General features: G+C 44.5%; 1 protein-coding gene across 1 annotated transcript in view; it reads left to right on the forward strand.

The window, feature by feature from the left end:
* Nucleotides 1-25097, forward strand: part of RHOJ (ras homolog family member J) — a 90444-nt gene that overhangs the window by 43508 nt on the left and 21839 nt on the right. The window contains exon 2 of the mRNA XM_006110762.5: nucleotides 20902-20960. Within this exon, the coding sequence (XP_006110824.3) occupies nucleotides 20902-20960 (59 nt within the window). The remainder of the gene's footprint in view (nucleotides 1-20901; nucleotides 20961-25097) is intronic.

Below are 25097 nucleotides of genomic sequence, written 5' to 3' on the forward strand. Positions count from 1 at the left end.
TCTCTACAAGCTCCTGGACCATTTCCGTCAAAAATAAAGGAATATTAGAAAATGCCTGGAAATTCAGCAGCATTTCAACCCTGGAAAGGGAAACATTACGACTTGCAAAGTAATTGCAGACAAGCAATAAACAACTCTTGTGCTTGCATCACTGCAGTGTTAAAAAACAAATGGTTTCTAGTGCCAGTATTGGCTAGCAGTCCCAGGGAAATCTGTGAAAGCTGTTGCCTGTTTCTGTTGAAGTGTTTAAAGGAAAAGATCTATTACTCTGTACTACTGAGTGCATCTGCAATAACAACTGACCTGGGTTTGCTTTTTTATGGGCAAGCTGCCATACAGTACACACTGGAATTATTTGGATTATCAGTTCAGGAACTTTGGAAGGTTGTGGTCTGTGAACATGACAAACACCCAGAACTTCTTAGTTAGCTCAGTCAAGTGAGGAACATTGGCCTTGTGATAAGGCAATGGACTAGAACCCAGGAGATGTAGGGTGTATCCCTGCCTCAACCTCCCCATCAACTTAGCTGAGTCATTTCATCTCTCTATCACCAAAATCTATAAAACGGGAATAATCATCCTTCCTTTTCCCTACCCATTTTTCTATTTTCCTTGTAGGATTATAAGACTTTCAGCACATGGTTTATCTCTAGCTGTGTTTGTATAGCTCTTAAAACAATGCTATTTTGATTTCAGTTGGGGCCACTAGCCAGTGTCATAATAAAAATAGTACCAAATAACAACGTCCTTAAAAACAGATACATGGTTTAGTATGAAATACATACATATGACAGTTTATTATAAAATATATAGTATGTCCACCAACTCTATTGCGTATTTCCTGCTGTGGAAGTTATTTATCAAGTCAGTGTGACACTTTAAAGAATACCAAGATAAGGTTCTTATACTAACCAGTAACTGAAATTAAAGCCATAAACTCTGTAATAATTCTTGTACTTGGCAATATTACACATAAAGCAATTGTAGCTTTTTCTACCTCGAATAGTGTATCTTTCATTTGCAGCATTCTAAGGTTTTATTTTCAACGTCATAACCGCCTAAAGGAGACACAGGTCCCATAAATATCACCTGAAATGTAACTGAAGAAGAAGGTCAACATTTTCTAATCTCCAGTACAGAGATTAAAGATAGCAAAAACAACATGCAGTGTACTGCTGAGCACTCAGAAGCTCAATGTGAGATACAAGATGTACTGAGAATTGTGTTTAAAACTGACTTTTTTTCAGATTGTCCCTTTTAGGAGCTGTAGAGTTGAGTAAGTTATTACGTGAACACTGCCTTAAAAACGGTTAAATGGAAAAATCAGTGATGTTCCTTCCCAGATGGAAGAGTAATCTGTGTAGATGCCAAGGTTTCGTACTGGGTAATATCTCACTTTTGAAATGAGGTATGAGCTGATGTCCAAAGTTTAGCTTACTGCAGTCAGTTCTGTTTCAAGCATAAAGGGGGCAAATGTATGTTACGAGAATAATAGTTTGTGCACCCGTTTTTCTCTGTAAACTTTTTAGAACTAAAGACATCTATGAGTTTTTAAAATTAAAAATATTATCAGCAATCCACATACACATATACACATTGCTTATTTCAAAATCCATCTATTTGTGTGTGCATGCAAAGACAGTTCAGCTGATTCTGCTCTCATACAAATACACCTCCTCTGACTGGGAAAGAAGAGAGAATCAGGCTCAATAAATCTTCTTAAATGCAGATTTAAGCTAAATGAGTTACCATTTACAGGGAACATATGCCGCGCCTGGAAAGTCAGGCTACTTTGTAACACATGATAGGACTTAAACCATAGAGAAAGATGAAGTTGGAGACAAAGCATAAGCCAGATTGGGAAAAAAATTGGAATATCCCTCCTGCAAAAAATTCTGATCTTTTGGAATTTGCTTGCATCCCAAATGGGGATGAAAAACTGAAATTTTGATATTTTCAGCAAAATGGAAATTCCAGGAAATTTCAATTTGGAAATGTGGAAACATTTATTTTCAAGATTTTATATTGAAATAAAGAAGTTTTACTTTACTCCCTGTCTCGACTACATCTCCATTAAATAACCCAGAACTATTTGGCTCCCATGATGTCTCATGTAGTCAGGGGGAATCCTTGCATTGCATTATGGGAGATACAGTCCACCAAGGAGCCCAGCCCATTGGAGAGAATACGGCCCACAACTACAATTTCCCTAAACAATCAGTGCACAATAAGGAAATGCAGTTTAATGTTAAAATTACTCATAATTAGTAATTGCCATCAAAATCAAACTTTTTCCACAGAAATTTTTAATTTTACAGAAATTTCATTTTTAGCTGGAATGATTTTCCAACAGAAAATTCCCAGCCAGACCTAGTTTCAGCATTTAGAGTTCAAGCCTGCAAAGTGCCAACTACTCTGGCCTTGATTCAACAAAGCACTTTAGCACATGCTTTATGCATGTGCTGAAGTTCTTTGTTGGCTGGAGGCCTGTGTACTCAGCCTTTTTCAATATCAAGTCCCTGATGAAATGGTTAGTCAAAAAAATCAATCTAAAATGTCTTGAACTGGTGAGTAAAGAAGAGGCCTCTTAGTTCATTGTGGCAATCTCATACTCAGTCTCACAGAGGACAATTACACCATACTCACAGGTTTTCCCTTTTACCCACCATCTGTCTCTGTCACATACACATGAGTTAGGGCTAACGTCTGCCCAAAATTCACATGAAGAACTCACAGTCGCCTCCCACCCATCCAGATCATTTGCTTTTTGTTGCATTACAACTACTTCATTGTTCGTGGGCGCTGTAAAACTGAAGAGGAAAGTGGAAGATTAGGGGCATGTCTACACTAGGAAATTATTTCAAATTAACTTATTTTGAAATAATAACTCCCACAATAACTATTTCAAAATAGCATGTCCACACTGCAGAGAAGCCTCAAAATTAGTCCAAGGCAGGCTCCCTTAATGTGGACGTATGATCTCGACTTAGATTCCCCAGGAAACACTGGGGACTAATTACTTTGAATGATTCTGTGGAGTAGGTATTTCAAAATAGCAGCAGTGGAGTGTCCACACTGCCACTACTTTGAAATAACTATTTCAAAATAAGAGTTATTCCTCATGGAAAGGAGGAGTTATTCTTTCAAAATAACGAGCCCCTTATTTCAAAATAACGGGCTTGGTAGTGTGGACATTCCGCTTGTTATTTTGAAATAAAGGGAGTTATTTCAAAATAATTCGCTAGTGTAGACAGGGCTAGGACTTGAATTCAGCAGGCAGGAGAATGTGCATTCAGAACATTTAACAACCTCACAATTCTCTAAGGAGAAAATATTTTCAAAATTCATCCTAACTTTAGGTTTCCAAAGACCATCACTGACAGGTGCTGGTGCACCCTGTTCTTTAAAATCTCCAATGGGAGATTCCACAAGCACTGAAGCAAATTATTTAGGGAGGTTCACAGACCTTAAAGTTAGCAAGTTTCTCCTAATGTCTGATCTAAATTCCTCTTACTGCAATTTAAGCCCATTACTTCTTGCCCTAACCTCAGTAGATAAGTTGTTCTCCTTATCTCCCTCCTCTTTAAAATAATCTTATATACACTTGAAGATTATTATTACATGCCCCTCTCTGTGGTCTTTTCTTTTCTTGCCTAAACAAACCCAGTTTTTTCAGTGTTTTGTATTTTCTTGATTTTTATTAATTTCTGTTGCTCTTCTCTGGACTTTTTCCAGTTTGTTCACAACCTCACCAAATTGTGGTGCCCAGAATGGTACTCTAGTGTAGGCCTTATCCGTGCTGAGAAGAGTGGAAAATTTACTTCTTGTGTCTTGCTTGCAATATTGCTGCAAAAATATCCCAGCATCGTGTTTGCTTTTTTTGCAACACTATTACACTGTTGACCCACGTAGAGTTTGTAATCTACTATAACCCTCAGATCCACGTCTGTAGTTCTCCTTCCTAGGTAATCATTTCCCATTTTATATTTGTGCAACTAACTCTTCCATCCTAAGTGCAGTACGTGGCATTTGTCCTTACCAAACTGCAAGCCATTTCTGAGGATGAGCTTGCTTTGGTGAGAAGAAGCATGCAACCCACAGGTGAACATGTTACAAATCCACCTTGTGCCCAATCTGCCTTCTACTGTGCGTGTGTGTCCACTCCCTGGTAGATTTGCCAACTTAGAAATATTAAAAAACTGGACATTCCAGCAGGACTACAGGGACATTCCCTGCCCTGCCTCCTCGCCCCCTCTTCCCCAAGATTCCCTGCCTCTTCCCCCAGAGACTCTGACCCTGCCCTGCTTCCTCCCCCAAGGCTCTGCCCCCATGCATTCCACTGTCCCCATCCCCCAGTATTTATTGCTTCCCCACCCCACCTCAATCAAGAAGCATTTCTCTGCTTTGCAGGGACTGGTGGCTGCAGCTGCCTGACACAGGAAAAAGACTGATTAGAGACTGCAGGTGATAACCCAGTGCCTGCCTTTCACCCTCGCCAGCAGTAACCAGACTTTGTGTGTCCAGTCAGTAGATATGACCACATACTGCCAAGTCTCCTTTTCAACTGGACTTTCTAGTCAAAAACTGGGCAGCTGGCAACCCCACTCCCTGGACTTCCTCCAGTCATGACACTGCATCATTCAGGAGCAAAGGCCTCATTGTAGTTCTCACAGCCACGATGAGACAGCCTGGAAATGGACAGGCCTGCCTGTGAAAGTAACCAGCCTACTAAATGAAGCGGGCACTTAGCAGTGACCCTTAAGTATTTTGTCTTGAAGGACAACATGCCCTCCTTTCAACTCAGGCTTTCAATGCCCAGTCACTACACATCCCAGTAGAGCCTGGACACACCCTCCCATCCCCCCATCATGGTGCTTGGAGGGTGGAGCCCCGTGAGCTCAAGGCCCCCCAACATTGTCACTCCGGCTGCCATATCTCCACTCCCACCTCCTTTTAGATCTGCACTGGACCGCCAAAGGTCTTTCCCTAATAAGGTTTGTTGCTGCCCCATTCCTCCCTGGCCTGTGAAAAATGTTTTTATAGCACTGGGCAAACGACTGCTAGACACCATGTTTGGCAAATCATCATAAGCAGTATGATAAATAGCGGCTAAAAGCTGGCACCTGAAACTAAATCATCCCCAGGGAACACAGCATGAGAATATTTTCACTGTGCTCTATAGCAGCAGCGTCAGGCTTCATCTCTTACCTATGCACTAATGTCAGTGTCAACGTGATACTTAAGAGACCTGAACATGTAGGGTTTGGAACAGAATTTATTCAGACTTATTTATCCTTCGCCCTGTCCCTACGTCTCTCATATGCCATGCATAAAAGGCTCAGATGTACATCGATTCAATTCAGTGTGCCCAGTGTGTTTCTGCCTTGGCAGCATAGGGAACAGAGAGTCAGATTCTGCTTTCAGCTGCACTGTTGTAAACTTGGCGTAACTCCTCTGGAGGCTGCCATTGTAGATGTTGGATTTACTCCAGATTTACACCAGTGCTGTGCAGCAGAGAACCAAGCTTGGCCTCAGATTCCTGGAGCAGGTGCACTCAATGATGTTTGATGAGCATGCCAAGATGTTGCTACATGGACCTGCTTTCACTAATGCACTTGGCCCAAATGTGAAATGGTAAAACTTATCATAAGGTAAATATGATGAATAAGATAAATGGAATATTTGTACAATTAAAACAAAGTCTTCGTAATTGGTGTTTTGGGAATCTCTAGTGCTGTTTTACATTCTTTGAACCTTAATCATATTTCCCCTGATAGCACTCTGTTATGGAAAGCATGAATTTCTGTCCCTTCCCATGCACTTCAGTGCTAGATTTATCTTCCTCAGCCTTTCCTATCTATCTCCGGTGTCTGTTTCCTTTGTACCTTGGCAAAAAAGAGAATCCAATTTTTCTTTGTTTAAGTGTATACAGTAATCATAGGAGGGGTGGATTGATGGCCCAGCAGACTGATGTCCTTTATCTGCCCCCAGCATCTCTCCAAGAAGATAAGTCATTTGCACTAAGTGAGACTCCAGAAGATCTGAATTTAAAGCTCCTTTACTGAAAGTGTGCCAGCTAATGCCAGAATGCTAATGGCATCTTGGAGGTGGATAGGACATTGTGATCTAGACCAGTGTTTCTCAACTAGGGGTTTGAGTACCCCTGGGGTACTCGAGAGAAGTCTGGGGGGGTACGTCAACAAATGAAATTTGAAGAAAACTGAATTTTTGTTTTAAGTTTTACAGTGCTTTATTATTTTTGTACTTTTTACACCCCAAAATTTCATCGCCTGCCCGGCTACGATTAAGTTGTTTAAACGAATTCGTTGGATTGTAGAAAAAAATTGTGTGTCTGAAAACTGTAGGTACTTAGAATTGTTTTTTTAAGGGGTACTTTATAAAAAAAAGGTTGAGAAACCCTGATCTAGGCTGAGATCATCAACTACCTTCATGCTGACCACTAGCCCTCGGAGTGAGGACATTTATTCACTCCTAGCCGTAGTCAATTCTCCCCAGACATAGCAGTGAAAGACCCCGAGATCATTACCGATCTGCTGAGCCATCAACCTTCCCTAAGAATTCAATCGGCTCAACCCGCACGTGTATAAGCTTACAGCAGCTGCTTGGAATTAAAATGTTTCCTGGATTTGCAGCACTGTACTCTGCAAGCCTCCTGTGTTTGTGGACATCCATTAATAATTATTGACAACTCCCAGTGGCACCTATTGGGTCAAAAGTATGTTTCCTGCAGATCACTTGTGCCTCTCCAGCAACGCCTATACAGTCCCGTCACAGATCTGGGTGAGCTCTCCTGTTGGGCACTCGCTAGACTGCTGCAAAGGCTCTGAATTCCAGGTGCTGGGACTGGGCAAACTTTAGGGCAATGGTGGGCAATCTGCGGTCCACAGGCTGCATGCAGCCCATGGAAGTTATACATTCTGCCTCCAAACACCTCCTCTGGCCCCTCACCCTGTGCCTCTCATGTGCTGGGAGCCCTGCACTTGCCTACTCCTCCCTCTCCCTCCCAGAACTTCCCCAATGCTGTGACTCAGCTGATTCACCGTGTTCAAGCTCTGGGAGGGCGGGGGAGGAGCAGGGATGGGGCAGGAATCAGCTGATTCACAGCATTCCAGACATGTTAGGAGGGGGAGGAGAAGGAACAGAGCGTGCTCAGTGCAGGAGGCAGAGACGAGATCAGGTCCGGGTTTGAGGGAAGGGGTAGAGTGGGGGCAGGGCCTGCAGTGGAGAGGAGGGTCAAGCAGCCCCTGGTAGAATGAGAAGTGACCCATTTAAAGCAAGGGCACGTGTGAGGTGCATGCTGCTTGCACACACCATTGTAAGTGCCGTGCACTCCCTCTGCGTCTTGATGTTACTTTTGTCAGCAATTTAATTGGCCCCTAATCATGGATCACTTTGTTCTGAAAAAAAGCATGATAAAGGAGGAGAATCAAGTGCAATGTAGATAATCTTCTTGGAGTCATAGTGCACAGGCCCAGTTTCAATCTTGCCACCCACTAAGGGGGGATATGATAGAGGTCTATGAAATCATGAGTGGTGTAGAGAAAGTGAATAAGGAAAAGTTATTTACTTATTCCCATAATATAAGAACTAGGGGCACCAAATGAAATTAATGGGCAGCAGGTTTAAAACAAATAAAAGGACGTTCTTCTTCACACGGTGCATAGTCAACCTGTGGAACTCCTTGCCTGAGGAGGTTGTGAAGGCTAGGACTATAACAGGGTTTAAAAGAGAACTAGATAAATTCATGGAGGTTAAGTCCATAAATGGCTATTAGCCAGTATGGGTAAGGAATGGTGTCCCCAGCTTCTGTTTGTCAGAGGGTGGAGATGGATGGCAAGAAAGAGATCGCCTGTTCGATTCACTCCCTCTGGGGCACATGGCATTGGCCACTGTCGGCAGACAGGATACTGGGCTAGATGGACCTTTGGTCTGACTCAGTATGGCCATTCTTATGTTCACTGAGATGAAGAAGGGCCACTCATGAGACCTGCTCACTAGCTTTGGGTGCCCCTCACTGCTTTAGACAGGGTTCCTGGCTTTGGGCCTCTAGGCACACACTCCTGGGGTAGCCCTCATGTCTTGCACCCTTCTTGGGAAGGGGGATCCCCACTGATCCTGTTGCCTCCTAGTACCTGACACGCATGCAATATCCCCAACAACTCCTTCCACATCCCCCAGAATCCCACCACAGGTGCAGGCCTTCTGGTTCGCTGTTTGCCTCTTTGGGGGACACACGATGATTAATGCCAGACAGACGGACTTTGCACAAAAATGCTGATGCATCACTAGCAATGCTTCGCAGCATGAGAACTACATAGATTGCTGCAAAATAATGAACACACCTATAAGCCTTTCCTTACCCCACCGTTCTGGAAAGTTCTTTGGACTTGGGGCGACTTCCTCAGAGGTGTCCACCAGCCTTTTCCTGTGGTACACGACTACTCCTCAGAATCGCAGAGTCTTTTCAGCTAGCGAGCTTTCTCTGACCCTGGTTGTTTACACAGTTAAACTGGATACCCTCTGCTACAGAAGTCCTGCCCAGCTCCTCCCCTTCTTCCCCAAAGCTTCCTGTACATACAGAAGACAAGCCCAAGAGGGAACAATGCTCTACAGCTGTAGTGCTCACACTTTTCCTGACACGCCCCTGCTTGCCAATAATGGAATCTCTCCATGCCCCGCCCCCCTCCATTACCTCCGCAGAGGCGCTCAGGCTAACGACGTAGCTGGGGGGCACAACTAGGGATGGGGAGGAGCTGGGATTAGAGGCAGATCTGAGCTGGGGAGAAGCAGGGGGCGAAGCAGAGCTGCGATTGGAGTCAGAACTGGGCTGAGAGCAGAGCAGGGCTAAGTGAGGCTCCCTCCTCATCCCCTTGTGTTCTTGCCTGGACTGCCTCAAAAACAGTCCACCGTACCCACCCTCCGGGAGCTCACACCACTGCACTTCAGACTACCCGCATCGCCTCTGCCCCATGCTATGGAAACCACATCATTTGCCCTACTTATGGAGCCTAGCATGCCATTGTAACATTAGGGGAATTTTGTTACAGCAAAGAGTCGATTTAAATAACTGCAGCTGATCTTATCTGTGTTAAATAAAGTTGAAAAAGACATAGTGTCTGCTCTTTTGCAGGCCAAGTCAGCTGTATGATCAGCTGAAAATATTAAGACTATTGAGAGCATCAGCTATTGTTTCTTTAATTAACTGATTGTTCCCCTTCTTTTGATAGTGATCTTAGATAGAACAATTGTTCTGTCTAGTTAGTATGCTATGGTGATGGAAGTGTAAGGGGACTGTTACCCCTTACTAAAACTCTGTGGGAGTTTTTTGGGTTGCCAGCTCCCAGTTTCAGAAGGGGAAGGGTTCATGAGACTGACAGACCCCAGAGACAATGGAAAGCAGCCAACACTCCAGCTCAGCCTGATTGACAGGTTGGAAAGGCCAGTGAGGAAGGGGAGAGGCCAGGCCCCATCCTCCCTGTGAGCTGGGATTGTTCTGGCTCTCTCTGAGCAAACAGAGAGCTGAGACACAGCCCAAGGAGTGCAAGCTGTGTGCAGAAGAAGTCCTGCAAAAGGAACAGGGAGCTGAGAGACAGCCCAAGGAGTGCAAGCTGTGTGCTGAGGGGCAGTTTTTGCAGCAGCTGAGCCTGACACACACAGCTCAAGGAGCGCAGTCCCTGTGTTGAGCAGCAGACTGGCAGTGCTCAGAGAGCCAAAAGGGACAGAGAAGCAACACAAGGAGCTGGAACTGGCCAAGCAGCACAGCCTGCAGCTGGATGTGGTGAGCAGCTGGGAACTGCAAAGTGTGGGGAGAGGCTCTGGACTGGAAGAGGGGTCTGGCCACTTAGAGCTTGAGGCTGTGTGGTCACTGCCAGAGCAAGCGTGTCCAGCCTGCAGCCCCCCTGCAGCACATCCAAGGCCTCTAAGGGGCCTCTAAGGAAGAGACTGTGAACTGTCCTTACACTCTGCAGGCTGCTGTTTTGATGTCCCTGTGCTACAGAGCAGGGCTGTGTGTTCTCATTTAACCATTCTCATTGTTTCTTATTCTATTCTCTTTAATCAGTTGATGTTTAATAAATTGTATTTGCTTTGAACCTTATGCAGTGATCACTGGGCCAAGAAGGCCTGCAGTGTAAAGAGAGCACCTCGGAGTGGGGACACCCTAACTCCCGCCCCTAGTGACTACAAGGTCGGGGATTAAGCCCCAGGAAACCTGGGCCCAGCCTTGTTGGGGTTTCAAGGGCTCTGCTACTCAGGAGAGGGGAGGGGGAGCCCTCAGGATCAGGGAGGCCGTGGGGTAAAGGAAGTGGGAGCGGGGACTCAGATCCTTTCGCTGGTCCATTTCACCGGGGTGTATAGAAGCCAGGAAAGTTCCCCACAATAGCGGGACCATTCCCCCGCTTACAGAAGCATTATAAATATAATTATTAAGCCATATACTGTTAATTTCACTTTTGCATAGGCTCATGATACAATCTCAGGCAAACTTCCCTCTCTCCCATCCCAGCCCATTTCTGCAACATGAACCATTTGATGTCTCACAGGGCACTTTCACTCCATCTAGGTGAAGGTGCTACATCATCACTGTTTAGAGTTAGTCCTGGCATCTCTCCTGCCCAGATTTTGCAGGTGTTCATTCTAGTTACTGCTACACTCATTCCTTTGCCCCCATCTGCTCTCATTTTACCACTATTACTTTCCATCACAGATGATAAATGCCACTGAAATGAGGACGCCAGTGCCAATCTGCAAACACCGCTACTTCATGTGTCTACACTGCCTCTACAGCAACCTCTGTACTACAAGATTCTCTACTAAAACACTCCTGATGTGCTGCTGTTGGAAACAGCAGTTCGCAAAGCACACGGTGGCCACTCAGTGTGTGGCCAGCTAGAGCGTCTTAGATTGACACCCCAGCTTGCTGTGCACTAAGTCTCTGAGTACACATGCCCTGAGATATAATTGTTCCTTAATTCCCCAAACCTTGTAATCGCATTAGCATTTCACTCTTTACAATACCTCTGTATAACATTTAAACCCTGAAACACCCGAGGGAAGGATTACAGAGGGAACTGGGTATAGTTCTACTGTAAAAACAGAACCAGGCTATATAACACTCTTCCATCAGGCAAAGTTACTTTGCTCAATAATTCCTTAGTGCAGCAATATTGTAATTCACTGGGGTGTAAGGGAAATCCTCTGGTGCTGAATTTACAAAAAACGAGGTCAATGATTCTTATAAATCATCTTATTTCATGCTGTCTATAAATAACCAGCATCCCAGACAAGGAAGGAGCAGGCTCATATTTTTAGTGTTGCATTTGTGCTGAAGGCTTTGGGAATTTCCATTCCCTTTCATCTATTTCTGGGCTAGATTTATGCTGCTTTCTCTTTCTAATCCATCTCCACTGCCTGTGTGTTCTTTGTCGTGTAAGTTGGCCAACACCAAGTTCAGTGTTCTCCAGGCACTTTCAAAGATTTATAGAATTGCTTATAAGCTCCTTGGATAAAAATGGTTAGCGGACTGATACCTCTCTTTTACTAGCCTTGTCTGCATAGCATGTACCTAGCTGCAGGGAACTGAGAACAATGTATAGACCTAAGTCCTAGTAAAACACGGTGGTATAAGACTTGCCCTATGCAAGGCACAGATTCTCTTAGGGTGTCGCACTGTAGATGAATTCATTTTATTTGGGAATTGGATGACAGAGCTGTCATTTGATGTAGGCCTGCTTTTCTAACCTGGCTGTAATGCAAGTGGAGGTGGCTGTATTTCCGCATTAACTCAGTCTGAATTCCCCACCTACTAAAAACAATACAGACCTGCATTCCTCAGTACACTCATTGTTGTGCCTGGGTTGGTACTTTTTAGTTAAATCTGAGGGAGGAGGGAGTCGGAACAAGCAGCCAATCAGCAACGGGGAAAGAATGTCCTGCAAAACTGGGTTGTCAAACGCTGGTAGCGTAGTGTAACCACAGCAGGGTGAGTGGTGGAGGGGCTCTAGTCACCTCCCTAGATACCCATTGGAGACACTCACCAGTCAGCCCTGCAGCCATTTGCTCTTCTGTTGCCACACTCTACTTTTAGCACTCTCGCTTAGTCAGAGCTAGCATGGGTACCTCATCTCACACTGGAAATTACACTTCCAGATCATGGCGTAGGCAGAGCCCAAATCATCCCAAGTTAAAGGCCATTTCAGAAGTGCTAACACTTGCCTCTCTGTGCCTGTGACCCCATCGACACACTCAAGATAATAATGTTTCTATGCATCTTCTTTCGAATGTCGTGTTCAACGCTATCTCACGGGTCATTTATAGAGTTGAACGAACCAGGAGGACGAGTGTTCATCGTTCGGTGACTAGTCAATGACATTAGTTATGTCAGTAGGATAGTGCTAATTGCACAAGTCCAAGAAACATGTAACAGTAGCGCCATGGGAAGGCTGTCATCACGCTGCCATTTCCATGCTAGAGGGTACGTCTAGACTACCGCGTTTTGTCAACGGAAGTTTTGTCGACAGATACTGTCGACAAAACTTCCGTCGACAATTTGCGTCAGACACATGGAGTTCTGTCGACAAGCAAGCCGCTTTGTCGACAGAACTTCGTAGTCTGGACGCAACGTTACAGGCAATAACACCATCTGTCGACAGAAGTCTGTCGACAGAAGGTGTTTTGCCTCGTAAAATAAGGTATACCAGCGTCGACAAAACCGCGGAGTTCTGTCGACGTTATGTCGACCGAACTTCGCGGTAGTGTAGACGCTGGTATTGTTTTGTCGACAAAAGTCCACTTTTGTCGACAAAACTAGGTAGTCTAGACACACCCAAAGAGATACATTGTGAGGTGTGAGTCCCTAAAATGTGCAAAGCACTTTAAAAGCAGTAGGTGCTGTAAAAGTGCAGTACTGTCCTTTACTTCTTTGTCTCTTGAATTTGAGGCCCTACTGAGTATTTTAGGCATTTCAGCACAGTTTGAAAATAATACATTTCATTGTGTTTCAACCACTGAGCGCCTTCATGCATGAGGAAGAAGGAGAAAGGGTTTTAAAGAGGGTTGTGCTGCCAATATTTTAACAAGAGGCTCCCACAAAAAAAAAAAACCTCCTTTAAGTCTGTGAGGAAGCCTATGGACCAAGGGTGGAGGGCAGGTTGTGCATGCGAAAGGAGTGATATTTTCCCATTTAATTCAAAACGCTTTCTCATACCCAAGGCGGGAAACAATGACATGCGGCAAACATATCAGTTGCACTGGTTCGGATCCTTTCTCCCTGTAGAGCACACAGAGTTCAGTAGATTCATGACACTCTGGGGTGTCTAAGTGCACTTGGAAATGGGAATGAAAACTGCTACCATTTAGGGCAGGGGTGGGGAGCCTTGGGCTCAGGGGGCCGGATGCAGCCCCCAACTTGCCTGGATCTGGCCCCCCAGGCTCAGGGATTCCCCTGCATTGGGGAGCCCACACTGGCACTCCAGCTCCCCTGCTACCCACCTGCAGGGCTGGAGTATAGAAAATCTACTAGTCTAGGGCCCCCAGGCTCTGGTGTGCAAGGGGAATATAAGGAGTGTCTTTTTCCTTCTTCGGGGCTTTTCACTTTGCTTCTCACTTGTGTGGCCCCCGACTGATTGTTCTATGGGTCAGCGGGCCCCCACCCAAAAAAAGTTTCCCCACCCCTGATTTAGGGGCTGCAGGGGTGCCCTCCCCACTGAGATATTGTGAAATCCCCTGCTGCTTGGTGCAATCCAAAGGCAAAAGCATTTGCTCCTCAGACGTATGTTTGGCTCACAAGTCATGCCCAGCAGAAACAGTTAACAATAGCCAAAGGGTGGGGGGGGAACTCTTCTATGGAAATCATCTCCACCCTCCTTTCAATGTGGCAGCAGAACTCACTGCTCACTGGTTAAAGCACTTGGAAGAGATCACGGAAGAATGAGAGCCCCTGCCCATCGCTAACCATATTTTCCTTTCCTGGTCAGTACTGACAAACAGCCCCTCCCTTTGATTTGCAGCTAACATACGGATGCAGCTTCATTTGTTGTTTCAGGTAAGGATTTCGTTTGGCTAGTCACCACCAAACACCTGCTAAAGCAAAAACAAAGTACTTGGAGCTACACTGTGAAACTGAACACAAGCTGAGGTCAAGGGTTGAAAATAACTGTTCTGTCAGAGTGGGATCCATGTAACCAAGCTCGCCTGCAAGTGACAAGGCACCTTTAAGGGACACACATGGCATCTTGCACAGGAAAACAATGTCGCAAGTCTAGACAATCAGTGCTATTCTAAGCATTTCACAAATCAAGATTCTGCATCCTATGTCTGCTAAGGGTTATCAAAGGCTGCCCTTCCATTTCTCTTCTGGACGTTACCTTACTTCACTGTTTATATAAGCTTGTGATACTGTTTATTTCTATACCAATCTATCGCACTCTAATGGGGAAGAGTTAGGTAGAAATTTTCCCTATGGGCAGGTTATCCTATAACCACCTCCTGCATATCTTGCATCTTTTCTGAAGCAGCTGGTACTGGACTCTTTTGGAGAGGTGTTTTTGCATTTAATTCAGAATATTTTGTCATCATCAAAGCCAAAGAGAGAAACAGCACATTGGACGAGATAGGCCGCTGCTGCTATCTGGTATCACACCAGGCAATGCCTACGTTTCTGTGTATTAATTGGCTAGTAATTTAGCTGGGACCTTTAAGAGTGCCTTTGGTTCTCCAAAGCAGTGAAAAGTTTACTGAGAGTTCCCCTCCTTTCTTTTCCACTTACAAGCAGAGTATTGAATTCCATCCATTGGATCCTACTTTCGTGTCATGTATGAGAATTCCATGTGGCTTCAGGTACAATAGCCTAAGGCAGGTTGCAAAAAAGAGTTATGGGATGGCATCAGCCATCTACCTCTCTGCTCTCCCAGTGAAGAAGGAAGTTGCTGGTAATGTGCAGCTGGTGTCTCTTTTGAGAGTTTAGTTAAGTTCCATATGTATGGGTAGCAGTGAGAATGATAACCCCACTGTGGTTTTTCCATGAGGAAATGGACCAGAGGAAGGAAGGAAGGAAGGAAACCTCATCAGGATGCTGCTGGACTGGAGGGAGGTTTTGAACACTGGACGGATGTTTCTGAAGTAGCTTTAACAATATAGACAAATAAAAATTGCATAGGCCCACAGGATCTGTAGGCCATTTTGATGGGAATGTGGAATTCCTCACCAATGTTTTTAGATCCTGTGGAGCTACATAACACACACCAGAGAACTGGACTGTATCTGCTGTCCTGAGAGCAATAGGAGGAGAACTTTCACACTATTACATAATCTGAGGCAACCAAAGAGACCAGAGACATCCTCATAGAAGGGAATGTGCATGTGGTTCGGTCATGCTTTCCTCTAGAGCTATTAGTGTTTGCCCTTGAAAGGTACATGACCATGATGCTTAATTGACAGAGCCAGTGATCTAGGGCACCTCTGTCTGCCCAGTTCACCCTCCAAAAAGCTACACAAACATTCAATCATCATGGTTTGCACAGAGCAGCTAGTGCATGACAATTAACCTTCGTTTATATACTGTTATAACAAAACTTGCAAAGCTACAGTTCACACTTCTGCAAATAAGCCTGTATCACATCTCATGACTTGATAAGACACATGCTGGTTTTGGTTTACTGAAATCAGTGAGGATATGTCCAAGAACATATGGTGCAAGTGCAACAGGCAAAAGCAAATGAATAGCAGGATATAAACCATCAAACAGGGTTTCTGAACCTGGAAAAGTAGCTGAAGTTCATGGATATGCTACATGCTATGATCACTGCTGTGACCACTGTCTGCAGAGGGGCACACAGAGGCTACATCTACACTACATGCTTCTTGTGCAAGAAGCCTTTTGCACAAGAGTTTTTGCACAAAAACTTCTTCAGCAAGAGCACGTCCACACCTCAAAGCACATCACAAAAGCTATGCGCTTTTGCACAAGAAAGCATCCACACTGCATGGATGCTCTTGCGCAAGAAAGCTCTGATGGCCATTCACAGAATGGCCATCCGAGCACCTATGCTTTTTCCCATAGGCGTTTCTTGTGCAAGAAACCCCTCTGGAGCATCCAAACTTGCCTTCTTGTGCAATAGCTGTAGCGCAAAAGGGAGTAATGCCTCGTAAAAGGAGGTTTACCTACACTGGCAAAAGCCCTCTCTTCTGCTATTTAACTGTTGATTTACTTGTGCAAAAGCGCATTTGAGGTGTGGACGCTCCACGGGTTTTTGCACAAAAACCTTGTAGTGTAGAAGTAGCCAGAGTTCTCTCTCACATTCCAGAGACATGCTGATCATCTCTTAGCCAGAGCTGTGATAGCTTCATTGGAAAATTCACCTCTGATGTCTGTTTCACAAGCACCATGCCTGTGATATGATGGAAGTTCTTGTTCCAAAACATCACAATGTTGCTATTATAAGTGTATGTCTCATGCCAGGTAGAGTTGGCAGCGACAAGGGACGGGTTCACTATCTAGGGGTTCCATTTTAACAATAAAACACACAACTCGCTCGAACCCACAGCCAGTAATCTGGGAAAATTACACCTCACCTCTGGAGCCTCCAATACCGCACCTCTCATAAGCATTGAGTCAGTGTGTAGAAAAGAAAGTTGTAATAAAAAGGGGAGAGTAACCCGGCATTGAGTTGGGAAAGTGCCGCAAACAGGATTCAGAAGCATATGATGAATACACCCAACCACAGTATGTTGGGCACTGTCCCTTGCCTCAGGTTGTCACTCTGCAGTAAAAAAGTCCAACAAACAAAAGGTCCTTTAATGTGCCCCTCCCTTCACCGCACCCAGAGTTCTTGTCCATGGTCAGGGAAGACGCAGAGTTCAAAGCTGCCTTACAGAGTGTGAAAGGTGAGGGTCCAGTGGTGCCTAGGACCCTTATGCAGACCCCAGACTATAAGTAAAAACTCCTGTCCCCACCTTATTGACTGGGCTGTCGCCCCCTCTGCTCTGTGCTTGGTGAACACTGTGCAGGCGAAGGAGAACCTCTGCCACAGGACATGCCAAGCACAGTTCTGCTCCTCTTCATTCATATAATACTTTATTACCCCGGCCCCTCCAATCACAAAGTGCCTGGCAAGCAATCCAACACCAGCCAAAAGGGATCACTTGGGCAGAGCAACTCCACCATGCTGTGCATGCAGAGTGGGCATATCAATCCAAACAAGGTCAATTCCTGAAGCCTTCTCCCCCAGTTCCTCACTAGATGTCAGAGGAGAAGCTCTTCCAGACTCAGTCTACGTAAGGGTCAGAAGACCTCCCAATTATTTGACTCGTCATCGACAGACTCCCAAAAACGGGGGTTACCAAAACCATCCACGGGGAAAGCCAGAATTCAAAGTACAGCAGCTACCTGTATCCTAATTTACATTCACATGAACAAACTAAATCTACTAGAGAGAGAGAACTATGTTACATAGTGGTAGTGTGTTCAAGAAACATATTTCCTCAAATGACGGGGGGGGGGGGGGAATCCAAGATTGTTCAACAAAAAGGAGCAAAAACTGCATATACTTGGGAGAATTAAGAAAGAGAGCAACCTGCCACGGGACAAGGAGTGGACAGTAAAACACAGACAAACACAGGGAATAAAACTCTTAGCATGCTGGGTACTCAAGACAAAACAAAGAGGAAATTTTCGAAAGGAGTCTAAGACTCTGTGCCTCTCAGGAGTCACTGATTTCAATGAATTAGTGCACTAGTGAAAATTGTACCGTGTGCCAATATATGGCTGATTCCTAAGAGATGTCTGGCTCATTTACACTTTGGCTACAGTTCCATAGCTTGTTATTCCAACACTATAATAAGTAGTTGAATAGAAAATTTTGTCCTTTCTCCCCCCCCCCCTTACCTGTCTTCTTGAAAGGTAATAGGATGGCATCAACTGTTTTCTGTCTGTTATCTCTGTAGAAGAAAAGCCAACAACAAATGAAGTGGCTGTTGCTGACCTACAGCTGATGTGCCTCATTTCATAGCATCATAAAACTAGAAGGAACCTCTAGAGGTCATCAAGCCCAGCCCCCTGCACTCTTGGTAAAACCAAGAACAAGCTAGACCTGTGGTTCTCAACTGGTGGTCTATGGTGACTTTTTCGATGGTCCACAGAAACATTGTCCAAAGTCACATGGCATGAGCAGGCGCTGCCGTTAGGCTGTTTTACGCCGTGTTCACAAGCACGCGGCGCATCATCCATAGTGTCACCTAGGACACAACTGCATTGTGTTGCCAGTAACTTCCATCTGAGGCGCTGAGCGTCAGTGTAGCTGCCGCCATCGTGCTGAGCGGTTGCTGTGTTGTTCTTCCTGTGCGACATGTGCTGGAGGTGGTCCACAAAAATTTGTTGATTGGCCTGATGGTCTATGGACTGAAATGAGTTGAGAACCACTGATCTAGACCATCCCTGACAAGTAGGTATCTAATCTGCTCTTAAAAATCTACAATGATGGAGATTCCACAACCTCCCTAGGCAATTTATTCTAGGGCTTAACCACCCTGACAGGGCATTTTTCCTAATGTCTAGCCTACCCATGCTGCAATATAAGCCCCTTGCTTCTTGTCCCATCCTCAGAGGTTAAGGAAAATAATTTTTCACCCTCCTCTTTCTAACTATCTTTTACATACTTGAAAGTTATCATCATGTCTCCTCTCAGACTTTTCTTTTCCAGACCAAACAAACCCAGTTCTTTCAATCTTCCCTCATAGGTCATATTTTCTAGACCCTTCCTCATTTTTGTGGCTCTTCTCTGGACCTTCTCCAATTTTTTCACATCTTTCCTGAAATACGGCACCCAAAACTGGAAACAATTCTGAAGCTGAAGCCTAATCAGTATGGAGTAGAGCAGAAGAATTGCTTCTTGTGTCTTGTTTACAACACTCCTCTAATGCATCTCAAAATGTTTGCTTCTTCCCACCCAAAAAAACCCAAACAGTGTTACACTGTTGACTTACATTTCCCCAAGCTTCTTGCTTTTCCACCTCTCTAGCTACACTCTTCCCTCAGGGCTAGAATCCCAGGGCTCTCCTGATCAGCTGGGCTTCCTCCTTCATTATCAGTTGCTCATCAAGCCAAATTCCCCCTCAGGTGTTTCCTATCAGGTTAACTGACCTTTTATGGGCCTCGTTAATGCTTACCAGTCTAGGATGAGGTCAACTGCCCATCATAGTTCCCCACCACAGCAAGATTAATTTCTGAAATGTTGTGGGTATTTTTCCTCTGAAAAAGATCCATCATGTAAAATCATCAGCTAGGGTGTGTATGATAATTCTGAGTCATACATCTTCTCAACATGAATCATTAATCTTTCCCAGTGTTCATTAATATTAGAAGACTAGCAAATAAGTACCAAAGTTAGTCCTCCCCAACATGCATGAGAGTCCCTTCACCTGACTGTTTTAATTTTGAACAACACTGCTCTAAGATGTGACTATCCTGCACCTGCTTAAAATCTTTTCCTCCTGAATAATGGGGGCGGGGGAGAGTTGAACTCTCTCCCCACTTGAACTTTATGATTTAAGAACATTAGTTGGATAACTAACCTCTATTAGAGCAGAAGATATTTTGGATGAAACTATGTTGATTACTGAGATCAAATTATAAAGGGTATTGTCCAAAACGTCTATTATAAAATCTGGTGAATATCCTGGAAAATGTTTGACATCCCCCCACCGTCCCCAGGATTGCACTACTATGTTCAAAGTATGTGTGAAGCACAACAATTTGTAATAATCATAGAATCCTAGGGCTGTAAGAGACCACAGGAGGCCATCAAGTCCAGCCCCCTGCCCAAAGCAGGACCAATCCCAACTAAATCATCCCACACAGGACTTTGTCAAGCCGAGACTTAAAAACCTCTAGGGATGGAGATTCCATCACCTCCCTAGGGAACCCAGTCCAATGCTTCACCACTGTCCTAAGGTACGGCTGCACTGTGGGTTTTTTCCTGAAGAAGGTATGCAAATTGCGCTCGTATTTGCATATCTTCTTCCGTTTTTTTTTCTGGAAGAGGATTTTCCGATATTTGGCCCATCTACATGGGGCCAAATATCGGGGGGAAAACCCTCTTTTGGAAGCCCCCTGTACACCTTGTTACAGTGGGGGAGATTTAGGTTGTATATTAGGAAAAACTATTTCACTAGGAGGACGGTGAAGTAGTGGAATAGGTTACCTAGGGAGGTGGTGGAAACTCCATCCCTAGAGGTTTTTAAGTCTTGGCTTAACAAAGCCCTGGCTGGGATGATTTAGTTGGGATTGGTCCTGCTTTGGGCAGGGGGCTGGACTTGACCTCCTGAGGTCTCTTCCAGTCCTATGATACTATGATTCTATTGGCACTGAAAAAAAACACATTGAAAAAGGAGAGATTGAGCAAAAAAGTAATGCTTTTGCAGTGATCCATATTGAGGATTACCCACTTCCAAATACATCGTTTAATGGCACTGGAATTAAGGAAGAAAAAAAACCTAAGCAGAGTAAATACCAAGACCAGACATAACCCAAACAGACGCAGTGGGGAGGAAGGTTTCCTGTGCTTTGGATGCCTAATGACTTGCTAGTATCAGCTGGTGGTCTTATAAACATTAGCAAATGTCTTTAGATCTCTGTGTAACCAAACAGCATCAATGCTTACTGTTTGTCTATCTGTTAAGACATAAGACTTCCGCCAAAACCATCTGCTTTTGTTGTGACCGTTGGTTACCTTCATTTGGGATGATTCTGTCAACTTGGTTTAGAATGTACATTATAGGGCACATGCTAATCTGCCTAGCACCAGGGTACATGATTAAGAAGTGTAAAATCATAACTACTGGCTGTGGCTCACGTCTCACAACCTCTTTGTTGTTTCTCTCTTCCAGTGACTGTGACTGTTGGAGGCAAGCAACACTTGCTGGGACTGTATGATACAGCAGGGCAGGTACATTATTTTACCTTCTATCCCTTTCTGATTTTTATTGCACTTGTTTCTATATTAAAAATAGCATTCATGCTATTTTGTGGCTGATCTGATTGCCCTTTTCTTACACAGATTTTATACAGGCTCAGTATTTAAAAACACCCCCAAAATGTGCCACAGGCTGAATTGTTCTAACTAAAAATAAACCCAGGATAAATTATGAGGTCATTTACATCTCTGATTTCTGTCAAAGGGACAGTTCCCCCTTCAATAAGTCAGCATTTAGTGACAGTTATCATGTAGTGACTGCTGAGACACAGCCAGTATTTACTATCCTGAGTACAGAAAATAGAAAATATCTGCACGGTAATGCTCACCAGCTATTAACCATTACATGGCAACCACTGTTGGTAACTTTAACATATACCTGCCAGTGCAAGGCTGTCACTTGCATTATAGTCTCCCATGTCTATGCCTGGTCTAGACTTAAATGATGTAATTTATGAGGCTTTTACCACTTCCCTTGCCAGACTATTCCATAGCGTACCAAACATCCTTTTGAGAATCAGACTACTAATACTGAAAGGGAGCTCAAGAAGTCAAGTCCAGTGTTCTGTCCTCATGGCAGGACGAAGCACCATCTAGATTATCCCAGACAGACGCGTATCTAACCTGCTCTTAACTATCTCCAGTGATGGGGATTCCACAACCTCCCTACACAATTTATGCTACTGTTTAACAACCCTGACAGTTAGGAAGTTTTTCCTAATGTCCAACCTAAACCTCCCTTGCCACAATTTAAACCCATTGCTTCTTGTCCTATCATCAGAGGCCAAAGAGGACAATGTTTCTCCCTACTCCTTTTTCCTACTCCCTACACCCTTTTAGGTACTTGACACCCATTTAGGTACTTGCACCTAACATGCACCTAATTGCTGTGAGTGTCTCGGCAAACCAAATTAATTAATCTAGAAAAAATGTGGAGGCTTGTTTAAAGTATCTCATTCTTTTGCTGGTGAATCTCTCTCTGTTTAAATTGTTAAGTCTGCAAGATCCTTACAGAAGCAACCGTTAGTCTTCACTCCAGGGAAGATTCATGCTGCAGCGACTGATCTTCCAGAGTTCAATTTAGCAGGTCTAGTAAAGACATGTTAAATCAAACTCAGTGGGTGCCCCGTTGGCAATTGATACTCCTGCTCCTGAAAGGAATAAGGGAAGCCTCTGGGAGCGTTTCATAGAATCATAGAATAATAGGACTGGAAGGGACCTCGAGAGGTCATCGAGTCCAGCCCCCCGCCCTCAAGGCAGGACCAAGCTCTGTCTACAGCATCCCTGACAGATGTCTATCTAACCTGTTCTTAAATATCTCCAGAGAGGGAGATTCCACCACCTCCCTTGGCAATTTATTCCAATATTTGACCACCCTGACAGTTAGGAATTTTTTCCTAATGTCCAATCTAAACTTCCCCTGCTGCACTTTAAGCCCATTACTCCTTGTCCTGTCCTCAGAAACCAAGAGGAACAAATTTTCTCCTTCCTCCTTGTGACACCCTTTTAGATTTGCTGTCGTTGGCCTCACAATGTGGGGATAGCGGGGAAACTCAAATCAAGGTACGTTGATTCCAGCTGTATAATTAACATAGCTGGAGTTGTGTATCTTAATTACACCTTCCCCTTTAGGGTGGATTTAATACAGTGGCAACTCCTGTTTCTAAACTTTGCCCTTTCATTCTTCTCCCCCTTCTACTGTACCAGTCATAGGGGAACACTGTTATTCCGCAGAATATCATGGAATACTTTCTATTCTACATCATTGTGACCACACAGAACTTGAACTGGTTTAGCTTAATCGGTGTAAAAACATGACCTATGAGGGAAGATTGAAAAAATGGGTGTGATCAGGCTGTAGAAGAGAGGACTAGGGGTGGAGGTGATAACAGTTTTCACATACATAAAAGGTTGTTATAAGGAGGCAGGAGAAAAATTGTTCTCCTTAACCACAGAGAACAGTACAAGAAGTAATGGGCTTGAATTGCAGAAATAGAGGTTTAATTTGGGCATTAGGGAAAACTTCCCAATTGTACAAGTGGCAAAGCACTGCAGCAAATTACATAGGGATATTGTGGAATCTCCTACTGGACACTTTTAAGAACAGCTTAGACAAACACTCATCGGCTGCATCTAGACTAGCAAGTTTTTCCGCAAAAGCAGCCGCTTTTGTGAAAAAACTTGCCAGCTGTCTACACTGGCTGCTTGATTTTGAGCAAAAGCACTGACGTTCTACTGTCTGAAATCAGTGCTTCTTGCACAAATGCTTTGATGTTCCCGTTCGGGCAAAAGCCCTTTTCTGGAAATGTTTTTGCGCAAGAGGGCCAGTGTAGACAGCTAAAAACTGTTTTGCACAAAAAAGCCCCGATGGCGAAAATGGCGATCGGGGCTTTCTTGTGCAAAACTGCATCTAGATTGGCACGGACGCTTTTCCGCAAAAAGTGTTTTTGCGGAAAAGCATCTGTGCCAATCTAGATGCTCTTTTCCGCAAATGCTTTTAACGGAAAAACTTTTCCGTTAAAAGCATTTGCGGAAAATCATGCCAGTCTAGACGTAGCCATCAGGAATGGTCTAGTTATTACATAGCCCTGCCTTTGATGCAGGGGACTAGACTAGATGACCTCTTGAGGTCCTTCCCAGGTCTATACTTCTATTCTTCTAAGATCACACTGCATGGGCATGAAAGTAATTGAGGCCCTTTAATGAATAGTATCAACACCTAGCTCTTATATATCACTTGTCATCTGTAGATCTCAAAGCTCTTTACATAGCGGGTGTCAATATCCCTCTTTGACAGATGGGGACACTGAGACACAAAGAGATGAAGCTTAATGCCCAAGGTCATCTGATAAACCAGTAAAAAAACTTCAGGCAGAAACCTTTATAATCCTAAAAGCCAAGATTTCAGGGCATGGGATTTCCCTATGAAAATCAAGAAAAATGGGATTGTAAAATAGTGGATTGGATTAAGAATTTTCAACCTACCAGCTGATATCCCAAGAGGGATACAGAGAGGCACAACCTGTGGCGGCGTAGTCAGGTGACACTGCACCCCCGTAGCAGCAAGAACAGACTCCCCGCCAACCGGTAGAATAGAGGGGGTTTATTGCTTCTCCAGGATACCGCACTGCATAGATGTGATGTGTCTACAGGAGTCTGGGCCAGGATGAGATGGGGTCCCTAGGCCCCTAGATTCCAGCCCCTCCTTAGTCTGTCTCCTTCATGGTTCCAGCCCAAGACAGACCCTTCCCCTGAACACTCACTTCCCTAGTTCCCTCGCTGCCCCAACTCCTCTGACCAGCTGGGTCTTTGTCTACCTGACTTAGGCAGCCCACCTGCTGGGCAGTGCTCACAGGCAGAGGCCAGGAGGGGTCATCCACAGCCCACAACTCAAGCACAGCAACCAGCAAGGTACTGACACTACATCACAACATGTCGGTGAGTCAGTGGGAATCACACATCATAGCGCAGGGGGACTCCAGGATACAGAGCAGACAGCACCCCCACTACGCCACATCTTTCCCCCTTCCAAGAGCAAACTGAGCAGGGTCACTCTGCTTGTGACCTGGGGAAGTTCGGGCCCCCTGCCCGGTAAAACTGCAGCGGTGACATTCTGTCTGTCTGGTTAGATTGAGATGGGGTAGATCGTATGTCCTGAACTTTTTGCTGCTGTAGCTTGTGATTCATGGTGTGGGAAAGGATTTTGACCACTATGTTATGTGTTCAGCTAGTGGGTGTAGCCACTGTTATGTTTGCTGGGATAAAAATCATTTTGCTCTGCCCCTTGCTTTAAGGCACAAAGCAAATAGCAGCTGTGAGCACAGGAATATAGGACTTGCCAGATTGGATCAGATCCAAGGTTTATCTAGTCCAGGATCTTGATTCTAACAGTGGCCAGCCCCGTATTCTTGCATGGTGTTCTGGACCCCATAAAGGTCTAACCCTGATCTCAAATAGTTAAAGATCAACAAAAGCCCCAACACACACGCTTTAATATCTCTTCTAAATTTGTTATAATTAAAAACAACTCCTCTGGATAGTCACCATAGCTAACTAAATGCCTGGTCCCTTTCTGAAACTTGTTAAATTCTTGGCCTCAATGACTTCCTG

This window comes from Pelodiscus sinensis, chromosome 5, assembly GCF_052426305.1.
Source record: "Pelodiscus sinensis isolate ZL-2025 chromosome 5, ASM5242630v1, whole genome shotgun sequence".
Classification (NCBI taxonomy): Eukaryota; Metazoa; Chordata; order Testudines; family Trionychidae; genus Pelodiscus; species Pelodiscus sinensis.